This window comes from Esox lucius, chromosome 17 (assembly GCF_011004845.1).
Source record: "Esox lucius isolate fEsoLuc1 chromosome 17, fEsoLuc1.pri, whole genome shotgun sequence".
Classification (NCBI taxonomy): Eukaryota; Metazoa; Chordata; class Actinopteri; order Esociformes; family Esocidae; genus Esox; species Esox lucius.
This window is the reverse complement of record NC_047585.1, coordinates 26,860,421-26,872,804: the sequence shown is the minus strand read 5'-3', so window position 1 is coordinate 26,872,804 and position 12,384 is coordinate 26,860,421. Positions and strand designations below refer to the sequence as shown.

The following is a 12,384-nucleotide window of genomic DNA, read 5'->3' as shown; positions in this document are numbered from 1 at the left end:
CAAGAGCGTCCCATGCGCAGCTTTCATGCAGAAGAATGCAAATTGTCTGCCAGTATTTTTTGATAACATGCTGCATTCATAAATAACATGCTGCAGCCATAAATTTTCACAAGATTCCCCGTGCCTTTAAAGCTCTCACACCCCCAAAACTACAGTGTGCCAGAAGCTGTGAGGCGTGACATGGTGTTGTCAGGCATACTGTAACCAGGCTTTTTAGTGGCATTGGCGCAGTAAAGGCTTCTGAAAGGCAACTCGAACATGCAGCTCATTTTTGTTCAAGTATTGTCGTATTGTGCTCCTTGAAACAATCACACCATCTTTTTCCAGAGCAGCCTGTATTTCTCCTGATGTTACCTGTGTTTTTTGTATCCCGAACAATTCTGGCAGTTTTGGCTGAAATCTTTCTTGGTCTACCTGATCTTGGCTTGGTATCAAGAGATCCCCAAATTGTCCACTTCTTAATAAGTGATTGAACAGTACTGAATGGCATTTGACAGTTATTTTCTGCTCCCCATGGCTCAGTATCTAGCCTGCTCAGTGTATCCACGTGAGGGCTAAACAACTCATTCACTATGTATATAGACACTAATTGCAATTTAAAAGCCACAGGTGTGGGAAATTCAACGTTGTCATTTTCACCTGTGTGTGTCACCTTGTGTATATGTAACAAGGCCAAACATTCAAGGGTATGTAACCTTTTGATCGGGGCCATTTTGGGGATTTCTGTTATCATTATGATCTAAAAAGGGGCCAAACAACTATGTGATAATAAATGGCATCATATGATCACATTACTTAAATAAATGCATATATTTTTGTGTGATCAGTCATATTTTCTAAATCAATGGCAACATTTCACAATTTCTGCCAGGGTATGCAAACTTATGAGCACAACTGTACAGAATTTAAGCTGTATGTGAGTAATAATAATTTGTGCATACCAGCAAAAGAATCAATAAAAAAATTAGAAACCTATCAAGTGATTGGTGTTCCACCTTCAGGGCAGGGTGAGACACATAGATATGGACATCCTTCTAGGGTGGGTATTATTTTTTTCCATTTCCAGAAAATGACATTGAAGCAAATGGCCTCAAAACAAACAAAGATATCCAGCATCGGGTGGGTTCAGTAGGAATTAATCCAATTTCTAGGAACAAATACTAGAAATGTATTTCATTTCTATGTTCATTCTTTGTTTTTGTTTGCCCACTGACAAAGAAATAATCAGTCTATAATTTTAGTGGTAGGTTCATTTGAACAGTGAGAGACCGAATAACAACAACAATATCAGAGCCAAGACAACACAGGAGTGGCTCAAGAACAAGCACATTAAGGTCCTAGAGTGGTCTAAGGTTTAACAAGCGCACCAGCACGGTCACCTCCAAACAATAATCTGTGAGGTGCGGTTGGTGAACAACAGAATATCAACAACTAAACAGTGACTGGAAACAGGTGCGTCCTTGGGACGCGCTGCTGCCATCACTCTCGTGCCGGTGGTTAGTACACTGGTGAGGTGGCGTGCCGGAGAGGAAGAGGAGCTGCAGTGCCACGCAGAGCAGACGTTACAAGAGCAATAAGATGAAATGCTTCATCATCCCAACAATAAGGGCCCTGTAGGTAAAACCATTCTCTCCACTCCATGGCAATAAGAAAACAAATGTGTAGAACTACAGACATTTTTCAAACTGCTAAATTGTATCTACGCCCACTGGCATGGTGTAGAATTACAGGCAATTCACTTAAAACTTAACATTTTGTTCCCTGTCGTCAAGGGTTCCCACACATCTTAGAACTTTTAGGTGTCCCTCTCGACAAAACTGCCTCCTAAGAAAGTATCCTTGAGCTCCTAGAAAGATAAATTTTCACTGGCCAAGCAAAAGCAGATGTGAGGTCTTTTTAACCAACTTTATGTATTCTGGAAGCGAAAAATGCTAGGAGTGCTTTACTTTTTTTGGAGCTGTTTTTGTCTGGTCTGTTTGGATATTTTTTCTATTCTTTCAATTCTCTTTTTGATTGTATTATGCTTGTTGTCCTGTGTGTTTGAGTGCATGTCAAATTAGATGCTTATAACACAGTCCATATAATTGCATACTTTCAAGCACTAATGTGGCACAATCATTTCAGACAAAAAGCTTGGATAAAAACAAAGCTAAAACAAACAACAGAGCAACAGGGAGAATTATTTTAATACCGTATTTATAAAGTAATACAATTTAAAACATACCAACAAAAGCCAAGATAAATAAGTGTTTTCCAAACATCAGATGTTTTAATTTCATAGATTAAATTTAGATTCTCTTATAACCATTATAGTCAGACCAGGAATAAAAGGTGCACATTCGTATAAACCCAATGCAACTATATAAAATTATCTTAAAACCGAAGAGTTATCAGGTGGGTAAAATTGTTCCCTTGAGTAAAAAAAACACCTGTTAGCTAGTTAGGTGTGAGTGAGAACCACTAACCCCATAGGGCTCACTTTCTATCCTCACACACTAAAACACACATGATCATGCTTTGTCCTCCAAGTTCTCATCCAACAAGGTTGTAGAGCACACCAACACAATTTCCTTTTTCTTTAGGCTAAAACGTTAGGCTGTAAATTCAATTAAACTGTCTTAATGCCAAACTAAATTGGGTTGACACAGGTGTGTTAATTATTTAAGCCAACTGTAACTCAGTTATTAGACAGTAATATGAACATCAAAACGGATTCAAAAGCCTGGTCAACAGGTTGAAGCAGTAACCAAGACAATGTACGCACTCAAGTAACACTTTCCTCACACACACACACACACATACACACATCTTACTTTGCACTTCTTATTGTGTACTGTAGTGCTTTAAGGGCAGAGTACTGGTCCAACAGCCAGGCGAGCAGCACCATGGCAGTTTGGGTATGTGGGGTTAATTGTGTAATGAACGGAACATAATGGATTTACATCCCTACCCAGGGCGATTAGATAAGGCTGTTTAGACCTACAGCATTCTAGAAAAAGTCCAGCTGTAAAAACGGTTCTATACTGGATCCAGACCAGGCTAAAGAAATAGTGGTCTAGTGCCTGGATTCAGGGATTACAGTTGATTGGTCTAACTGGGAGGGGGCAGTGAGCCAGGTCCACCGTTAACCAAATCCCTCCCAGATCCTTTACTGACTGGAATTCCTTTCTGCAATGAGGTGGGAACACACGGATAATGCTTGTAATGGGGACTCGTTCTCCACAAGTTCTGAACCAAATGCAGAGCTCTATGAATGCTATCTTTAAGGAACATGTGGGTTTATTCAGCAACATTACATATAGATTGGGGATGAAGACAATTGCTGCCCCTTTGGGCGGGTGTGTGAGGATAACCAACCTATAGCACCACCAGCCACCCCCAGCCCTGCTCTCATTGCAGTAGCTCCTCCCAGGATATGGGTTTGGAGAAGACTTCTCGCTCTAGCCAGAGGTCATAGTTCATCTGAAAGTCATCCGGCAGGTCGACGCGCTGTCCCAGGACGCTCTGCAGGCAGTTGTCGACGGGCAGGAAGTCAGGGTTGCTCTGGTTCTTGTCATAGCGGCGGCTGTTGAAGCGCTCAATGTTGGCGCGCAGAGCACACTCCTCCGCCTGGAAGTCCCAAGGCCTGGCATCCAGGTCTGCTGTCAAAAAAACATGGAAGCTCATTACCTGGGGTTCTGTCCAGTACAAATCACATGTTTTAAGAGTACACACCCAAAACATGTTGCCGACTTCATGTATTTGTAGCCAAAACAAACCACAAGGGGAAAAACACTACAAAAGCACCACTTCAAAGCTGTATCTCAAACAGTTCCAAGGTCTACTTAGTCTTACTATCAGTGACCCACTCATTCCATCACAATTTGGTTTTGGAGGTTACACCCACACCATTCCAACACAGAAGACTGGCATTTAAAATAGGACATACCATGTCTCAGCTGAGTAGGTCTACTTACAAGATGTATTATTCTTTTTATTCTTTATGTATTATTCTCCATCCTAGACAGCAGAGGGCCACAGCACTTAAGGTGCTACTTAATGTTAGTCGACCAGTTAACTTAAAATGCCATTTTGACATTAATTCCAACGTTCCATAGATCAACGCGTTGTTTCCAGTGAACCATCCAAACCAGAGCGGGCACTTTCGCCATCTGACGCAAACTACTGATTTTGGTGTTTACTGTGACTCACCGTTACCATATGCCCAGTCATCGTTGAGGCGATGGCGGACCTTCTGGTAAATGGCAGACATGGTCTTCATGTTGCTCTTCCTCCACTGGCGACCCAGGTACTTGGTTTGAACTTTGAGCAGCTTGAGGACATACAGCTGCATCATGGCCTGTTTGACCTTCAGCGCCCTCTTCAGGATAGGAGCAGACTTGAACACCACCAGCATCTGACAGAGAGAAGCGGGAGACATGAAGATAGGACTGGAAGAAAATCCCCCGGCCCATGCCTGCCCAAGTGAACATGAGTTGGTCCCCACCATAGTTCTGGAGTGCTTCCACTTGGTCAGCTTGTTGAGAATCCTCAGCAGGTTGATACAGGAGAACAGGTTCCTCCAACAGAACTGGTTGTTGTCTCCAGCCTCCTGTGGAACACAGACGAACCCACTGAGTGCACCACACACAGGTCAACCAACCACCTCAGCAGTTCATATTAGAATGGATTTTTTGCATTTTACGAGGGATGGATTATGCAACTTGCCAAACTCTCCGCAGTAAGTTCCGGGAGCTCGTGCACCACACAGTGAGGGAAGTCCAGCACAGAAATACTACGGGAGAGAATGAGAGGTCGTGGAGAAGAAGGCCATTACTGGAGGGTTCGCAGACCTTTCTTGATTGTCGGGGTCGCGGATAGACTCGAATTCATTAACAAACCTGTTTTTGGCTGTGATGTAAGACATGATGTTCTGGTTGAAGAACTTGAGAATGAGAGGAATGCAGTTGGCAAACACCAGGTGCTGAGCCATGTACTCAAACTGTCGGGAGGAAGACACAAGAAACTGAAGGCTGAGGCAAAGCCGGGGCCCACTCACCGGTTGTTGGTGCTTGTGAGTCATGACCCCTCCTGTTAACTGGTTATACATACTTGGTAGAGAGTCGGGGTTTCAAAGGGAAAATCCACCAAAACACTATTTTAGTTATTTTTTTCAGGCTCCCTACATTATCATGAGTAACTGCAGCTATTTCAGACATAATTATGTACCACAGCAGTATTTAAAAAAAATATCAATCAATGATGTCATTGGTTAAGCCTGTTGTCCGATCGAAAAATTCAATTATTGTGGACTTATTGTGTTTCACCGATTGAACAATCACACTAGATGTAGGTAGATATGGCTGTCATTATTCAACAAAGCCATTAGACTTGCCTCAACGATGTTCCCATCCGCCACAACATTGGAGGATATCCAGGATAACATTTCCTTTGGCCCAGTTCCCAACCTCACAGGTGGAGTTTTCAAAACAGTGGCGGTAACTAGCTTTAACAGATACTCTGGAGCTCAATAGCTGGCTAGTCATTTTGAGATCACAAAACAATTGCCGTTTCTGATGACTCCTAATTACAAGAGTTGGACATTGCTATTTGAATATTTTGGTCTGCTTACAACCAGGGAAAGGCACATTCAAAATGGTGACCTACATTTGTAGTCACCATTTTAACGGACATATAAATGGCAAATAGAGCAGCAGTGAAATGACCCTTTAACAGCTGCCTTGTGTGTAGTTGTTCAGAGTGGGTTACCACTGTACCTGGTAGATGTGATTGAGTTTAAAGTGTTTGAGGAGAAGCAGCAGGATGGCAGAGATGGCCTTAACGATGATCTCCTTGTGGCGGTTAACATCCACACCGAGCTTCATGCTCTGGAGCACCGTGGTCCTGGAAATAGACAACTAAAAATAAAACATTTTCCGTTGACCCTCAAAGAAACACCGCTCCCTTCTGATTCAAACTCACGGCATCTCCTCTGGCAGCACATCGGCTAGGATGTTGATGGAGTCGGTCTTGGCCTTGGAGGTGGGGGCAGCTGCCAGCAGGATCTTCAGCAGGGCAATCTAACAGGAACAATCAGAATAACGTTATTACTGCTAACAATGTAATAGTCGCTAATAACCTAAAAGCTTTAGCAACAATAATGCAATACATGCTGATAATGAAATAAACTGGCAAAAATATGATATATATATATACACTGAGGGCATAAACACAGAACAATGTTGCATATAACTACTAGTTACAAGAACACAAATAAATAAAACTACCAATGAAAAGGAAGGTCCTTCCCTTGAATTTGGTTTTGACACAAGTGTTTCTGTTGGAATTCCCTACAAGCGGGCAGCTATGTTTATAAACCAAAAGTTTGGTAAGAGTCCACAAATATCTTTCCAGTGTGCTCAGTCAACTCAGTGGGTCCTAATGGGACCCAGTTCTCACAACCACACCGGCATGTAGTACAGATAATGTTACACTGTTTACAGGGACACAGAATCCTCAGAAACACATGACGCAGGAGCTCTACATATAAAGATGTTCAATTATTCACCCAACATCTTTCACAAATGTGCCCATAAATCTGTATCAGAAGAGATTAGAAATAATAATTGCCATATATAATCTTGAGATTGGTCAGAAGACATATCAGTGGAGAGAAATACAGAATTGGGCAGCCTGTGTGAAAGCAGCCTGAGACACTGTCAGCCCGACAGTTCAAACGAGACTTTACTAATAGTAACTTAACCTGTTAAAGCCATTGTTAAAGCCATCGAGCGGTTGATATGAATGTTCTACTGGGTTTTGATGTACAATTAAAAATATATTTTAGTCCAGAATGAGATTCTGATGAAATGTGATTTGGTTGGAGGCATGTTTTAACATGCTGAGTGGTATTTCCAGAATCCATTGTAGACAATAGTATGTGATGAGTCAGTAAAATGTGTCAACCAGTTCTCTTTAACAAACCAAAATACAGAAAAACCTTTTGAGGGACCAACTACAAGAACAGCATGAAAATAAGGCCAAATGTAAGGGGTGACCTGCCCCTTTCAGTGTTAACAAAAACCTAAAAATGTGTTATTAAAACAAATGTGACGTGCCTGAAGTTTCAACGTTAGCATTTCAAATTGGTTGTAATGAGAATAACAGAGAAGAACTCACCATATACTGAGGCAAGCTGGGAAGAATGCCCTGGTACAATAATTCAGTGGAGGACATCTCCACATCCTCTTCCCCCTACAAACAAACACTTTGAAATGAAACACTTGTTTCCTTCATGGAAGACAGAGATATTGAGGCATGTATCAGTGATTTAAGTGTTTTGCACTCACCCCTGATAGTGGTGTTTTCTGAAAATCCTCCTCCTTGGCCATCTGAATCTCAGCTATGGAGATGTACTTATGCTGCAAAAAAATGTAAACAACTGTCATACAGCAGGAATATAGTGAAATATGTAGTGAATTAATATAGATTTCGTAATGCTTAAAACGCTGAGAAAACAGAGGAAGGTATGACACCTGCTTCAAGGTCCTGATGCTTTCATGGATGGGTCTGGGCAGACCCACAACTGTATCAGTGTCACTGCAATACACATTCAAAAATAACCATGATATCTAGGTCAAGGATCCTCAAAAAGAAACCTTTTTCATGATAAATAGCACATCTTTACTGAAAAAATAAAAAAATAAACAAAATGAACTTACTTTCCAAGTGTATAGCCAATAAATTTGCTTCTACTTGACTCCAAGAAATTTTCGATATCCTTCTCCCTGAAAAAGCATGAATGAACAATTACACGAATTATACAAGAACAAAAAAAAGAACAAACATCTAGAGAAGAAACTTGGACCCTGGAATGGTGCCCCAGTCAAGTGACCACATAAGGGCCAAGGGTGAGAGGAGCCCTGGCCCTGCTGACTGTCTGAACCCTTCCTCTCTGTCTCCCACCCTTCACACACCCGCCTCCCACCACCCTCCAAGACAATATTAACACACCCTAAAAAACTACATCTTAAATAAAAAAAGACTGCATTAATGCAATGTCTCCCTGAGCCCGGCCACGTACCTGACTTTAGGGGCCCAGGGCAGCCCCTTGGGGAAGTTCACCCTCTCAGAGGGGGGGTGTGGGATGGGTGGGGGCATGACCTCATCTCGCTCCAAGGGGAAAGGCTCTGTGTCCATGGAGGTGTCGTTGTCGTCGTTGTCATCCTCATCTTCACGGGGGTCATCTGACTTGTAAGGGTCTTTTTCATTGAAGGCATCAAGGTTGTCCTGTTTAATCAGAGACTGTAATGGAGAGGAGGTTGTGGGTTACTTCAAATAATATTATTTTTTCTAATCAGCTAGTGTCCAGTTTCCCAGTACAGATGGAACTTAGCCTTGAGCGCTATGCATATTTAATGACAAGAAAGTTCTTAAAACATAATTTCTACCATTACCATTATTGTATCTGGAATTAATTTGCTTAGTATGCTAAGAACAGATTCTTATTTACAGCAACGACCTTGGAGCACTTAGGTTTTACAGTCTTGCTCAGAGAGGTAACCAACAGGGTTTTCTATCTTGTCGAGGAATAGAACCACCAGACATTCCATTTATGGGCCCAAAGCTCTAGACCACTAGGCCACTCTGTCCCCCATTGTGTGGGTATATTCTTATGCTTACTGTATAATAATAATGCACTAAACCATGATTTGGAACATTACAGAAAGCCTACAATTGTTTAATGCAGAAAACAGGCAACATTGATAACACACAAGCAACAGCACAAATACAACATCAATATTTTATTTTACATCAATGTTTTATTGGTGGGGCAAGCTTTTATACACACACAACTGTCTTTTATGTACTGCTGTTGGTTGGGATTCCTTGCATTCCAGGAGGGCAGGACACGTTTTATTGTTCGTTTATAAAGCCATCCTGCAGAAACTTCCAAATTATACTGAAAAACAGCTCTTAGCAAACACAATCGCAAGATTGGATAGTTCTCAAGGTACAGGGCACCACTGTACTTAATTGGATATCTAATCAAACATACCTTGTGTTCGCGGCGTGCCCGTTTCTGCTGCTGTTCGATGAGGTCAGACGCAGAGGCGGGGGGCGAGGCGGCCCGCATGCTCCTGATGACCCGGATACTGTCCTCTGGAAGGGGGGGGAGGTGCAACTCTTCCCGCTTACGCACCTTAATGTTCTGGAGCTGCTCAAAGCCCCCGAGAGTAAACTGGGGCAGAGGAAATGACATGTTGTAAGGACCTAGCAGGCAAAAAGGACCTGGCTCATCAAACAGCAGGAAGAAGATAGATCAATCAAATGTCCAGCTCACCAGAATGCTCTTCCACAGCAGCAGCAGAACCTTCTTCATGGGGAAGTGGGGGGCGTGGCCACTGCAGAACTTGGTCACCATACCAAAGAGCATGACAGAGATGGGCTCATTGTTGTACAGAGGAGAGCCTGGGAGGGAGATGGAGAAACGCTGATACTAATAAACAGGGCCTAAACTAAGAGTGGGTGCATCCATCTAATAGAAACCAGCACACGCACCCATCTCTGTTTTGAAGGTCTCCCGGGTGGCCCTCCACTCAGGTGGGTCGGCTAGGTCCTCCTGTTGGATGGTCTCCACCATAAGGTACATTATGTTGAGCAGCACCCTGTGGAATAGCCTAGCATCAGAGGACGCCTGTACGCTAATTGTTTAATTGTAAGGAGCTACAAGAAAGTCTCTGTAATCTTACCTGAGGTCTGTGCTGTCAGCCAAGGAGATGGCTGGCTTTCTGACCGCACTGCTACAGGCAGCACTGTTACTGTGACAAAGAGACAAGGCAAGAGATGGTAGCTGAGAGCGAGTCAAAAACTTGGTTTAACCATATTGAGTAGTAAACAAAAAATCCTCAAAAATATTGAGCGCTAACTGACTGATAGTTCCAACTCACTCGATCTCCATGTTGAGCAGCTCCACCAGGGCAGTGAAAGTGCCCACGTCCAGCAGCAGGAAGATGTTGTACCTCATCCAGTGCTGCACTTCCGCCTCAGAGCCACACTCCGCAAACGTCCCTGCAGAACCGCATGCAGAAAACGTGACCTTAGTGCTCCTCTGCAGGATACAGTATTCTCCGGTAGCCTAAAAACATCTCTCATCAGCCTCTTCACAGGCATCTTCGGTGGCTGTGTGCTGCTGAGCTGCTGAAGCCTAAGAACCTACCCTGAGCCATGTAGAGGATGGCCCTCGCCACCTTCAGCCTCTTCTCCCTGGCTATCACCTCCAATCCATCCAGCAGACGCATGGCGTGAGCTCTGCGCTGAGCCGGGTCCAGCTCAGTCCATTTATTGTCAGACACTGAGACAGGACAGGAGCAAAGAACACTGACATCACAAGTACTACAGTAGCAGCCAAATATACTGGCATCCTTAAACATTACTTAATAAAAGAAAAGGAACAATACATTTAACACCTTCAAGAAGTAATAGCATTTATCATTTTAGTAAAAAATAAAAAGACAAATGGAATGGAAAACATTACTGGCACCCCAGACATAGTATATGCTCCGGCCAAGATTACTGCCAACAAATGACTCGTGTAGCCAGTAGAAAGCTTCCTGCAGCTATTCATGCAGCCAAACCTGTGGCATTTTAATTATATATTTTTTTAAGCTAAAGAAGACTGACTAAATTCTAACAACCAAATGAACCATTCAAAGAAAAAAAAGAAATAACATTCCTACAACCACACTATCTCGCTGTGGGAATCAATCCTATAATCCTGGCGCTGCAAGCACCATGCTATACCAACTGAGTAACATAGGACTTAACCTAACTCAAGGGCTGAAATATGCAGTAGGACGAGGGCACCATTTAAATATTAAAGAATTAGAGCAGTTCATTGTTAAGTTGAAAGTCCAATAAAGTGGAGACCATTGACATTATATAGAAAAGCGCATGGGTGCCAATTTATATACAATATGTATACAATCATACAGGAGGAAGTAAAGATTTTCAAGTTGATAAGGCACATACCGTGACTTCTGAATTCTTCCTCAAAGCATTTTCTATTGAGAATAAATTCTGGTCCTTCGGTGTAACTATATAGTTCTGGAGAAAATAATGTAGACATGGTTAGTATCAAATTCACATTACAGCATGTCAGAGGTCACCATTTAAAAATGAGTGTGTCCTTAAACACCTCACCTGACAGTTCAGCAGACCACCTGTCAGTATCTGCATACTCAAACTCAAGGTCTGGAGACTCGGAGAAGCCCTGTGTTGGAGCAATGGGGGAGAAAAAAATTCGGACCACAGAAAAGACTATAGAGGCAGAGCAGTCACGACGCACATCATTGAGCTGCAGAGGCCGTAGGAGCCGGGAAATGTGGGCACATTCCAATGTCCACCTAGCTGTTCGTTATTTCGAGTTTGCAGTCAGGTGGGGTAAATTTGGACAACATAGCTAGTATGGCACATCATTCAGGTTTGAGCTATACTATATGAAATAAGTAACAAGTAAATTAGTATTCAAAGATATTTACAGTACAGGTAATTTTCTAAATAAAAAAAATCTGTGTCGGAACAAAAATATTTTGTTTTCAATAATGATACTTCTATTACTAGCCAGCTACATGCAGTCATTACAGTACAGTAGCTAACTAGCCAGCTACAGTAGAAGTCAAGTTACTAACTCTGATATTGATCTGAACAAATCTGAACAAGTTATACAACACTAATAAAACATTTGTAGCTGTGGGTGAAAACTACCTAGGGGATTGGTGTATAACTGGATTTTTAGTTCGCTAGCTTTCTAGTTAGCTAACTTTAACCTACTGACTACTGCTAATAGTACTGTACTGGTCTCGCTAACGCCATTAGCAGCAGCTACCTTACTGCCAGGCCAACTAAGCTAACGTCGTTAGCACAAATAGCTGCGCTGCATATGGTGATGATAGAATGCCATTAAGTAAAGTTATATTTCTGTTCCTTACCTCCGAGTCTTTTCTTTGATTTCGGACGAATTCACCCCTACTTTTGTTAGGTAACATAGCCCTCTGTTTATTGTTGACAACAATCAATCCACCACCATTACCACCAACGTCCATCTTTGATTCACCCATAGAGAAGGATAGAGGCTCCTAGCGGCTTTAGGGATTAGCTAGCTATGTAAATAGATATATTTTTTTTAAATGCCAAGGCGATCCAGCAGAGCCTCCAGCAGACTTGTTTGCAGGCAATGCCAGCCACCGGCGCCTGAGAACGTCCCATCCAGCATCGCTTGGTAAGGGTGACCTAACCAACCACTCTTGGTTCTCTCCGACCACTCGAAGCTTCTAGTGAAGAGATGTTAAATTCTGTTAAGATGGGTCATTAAAACTAAAACTGCCTTTTTCATTTTCAACAATA

General features: G+C 42.4%; 1 protein-coding gene across 2 annotated transcripts; it reads right to left on the bottom strand.

Annotated features, from left to right (window-relative positions):
- Positions 1-2,784: 2,784 nt before the first annotated feature.
- Positions 2,785-12,118, bottom strand: strip1 (striatin interacting protein 1). Of its 2 annotated transcripts, none has more exons than XM_010881502.4 (21): positions 11,970-12,118; positions 11,182-11,251; positions 11,011-11,085; positions 10,199-10,333; positions 9,930-10,050; positions 9,732-9,800; positions 9,541-9,647; positions 9,323-9,450; positions 9,038-9,220; positions 8,063-8,283; positions 7,701-7,766; positions 7,515-7,578; positions 7,329-7,400; positions 7,159-7,233; positions 5,962-6,059; positions 5,757-5,883; positions 4,881-4,981; positions 4,708-4,774; positions 4,487-4,591; positions 4,192-4,396; positions 2,785-3,641 (listed from the first exon to the last, which is right to left on the bottom strand). In XM_010881502.4, the coding sequence occupies exons 1-21, from the start codon at positions 12,096-12,098 to the stop codon at positions 3,391-3,393; spliced, it is 2,469 nt and encodes an 822-aa protein (XP_010879804.3). In that variant the 5' UTR covers positions 12,099-12,118; the 3' UTR covers positions 2,785-3,390. The 2 variants fall into 2 exon arrangements, with proteins under 2 accessions (XP_010879804.3, XP_010879806.3); XM_010881504.4 differs by having other exon boundaries at positions 3,391-3,638.
- Between the last annotated feature and the right edge of the window lie 266 nt (positions 12,119-12,384).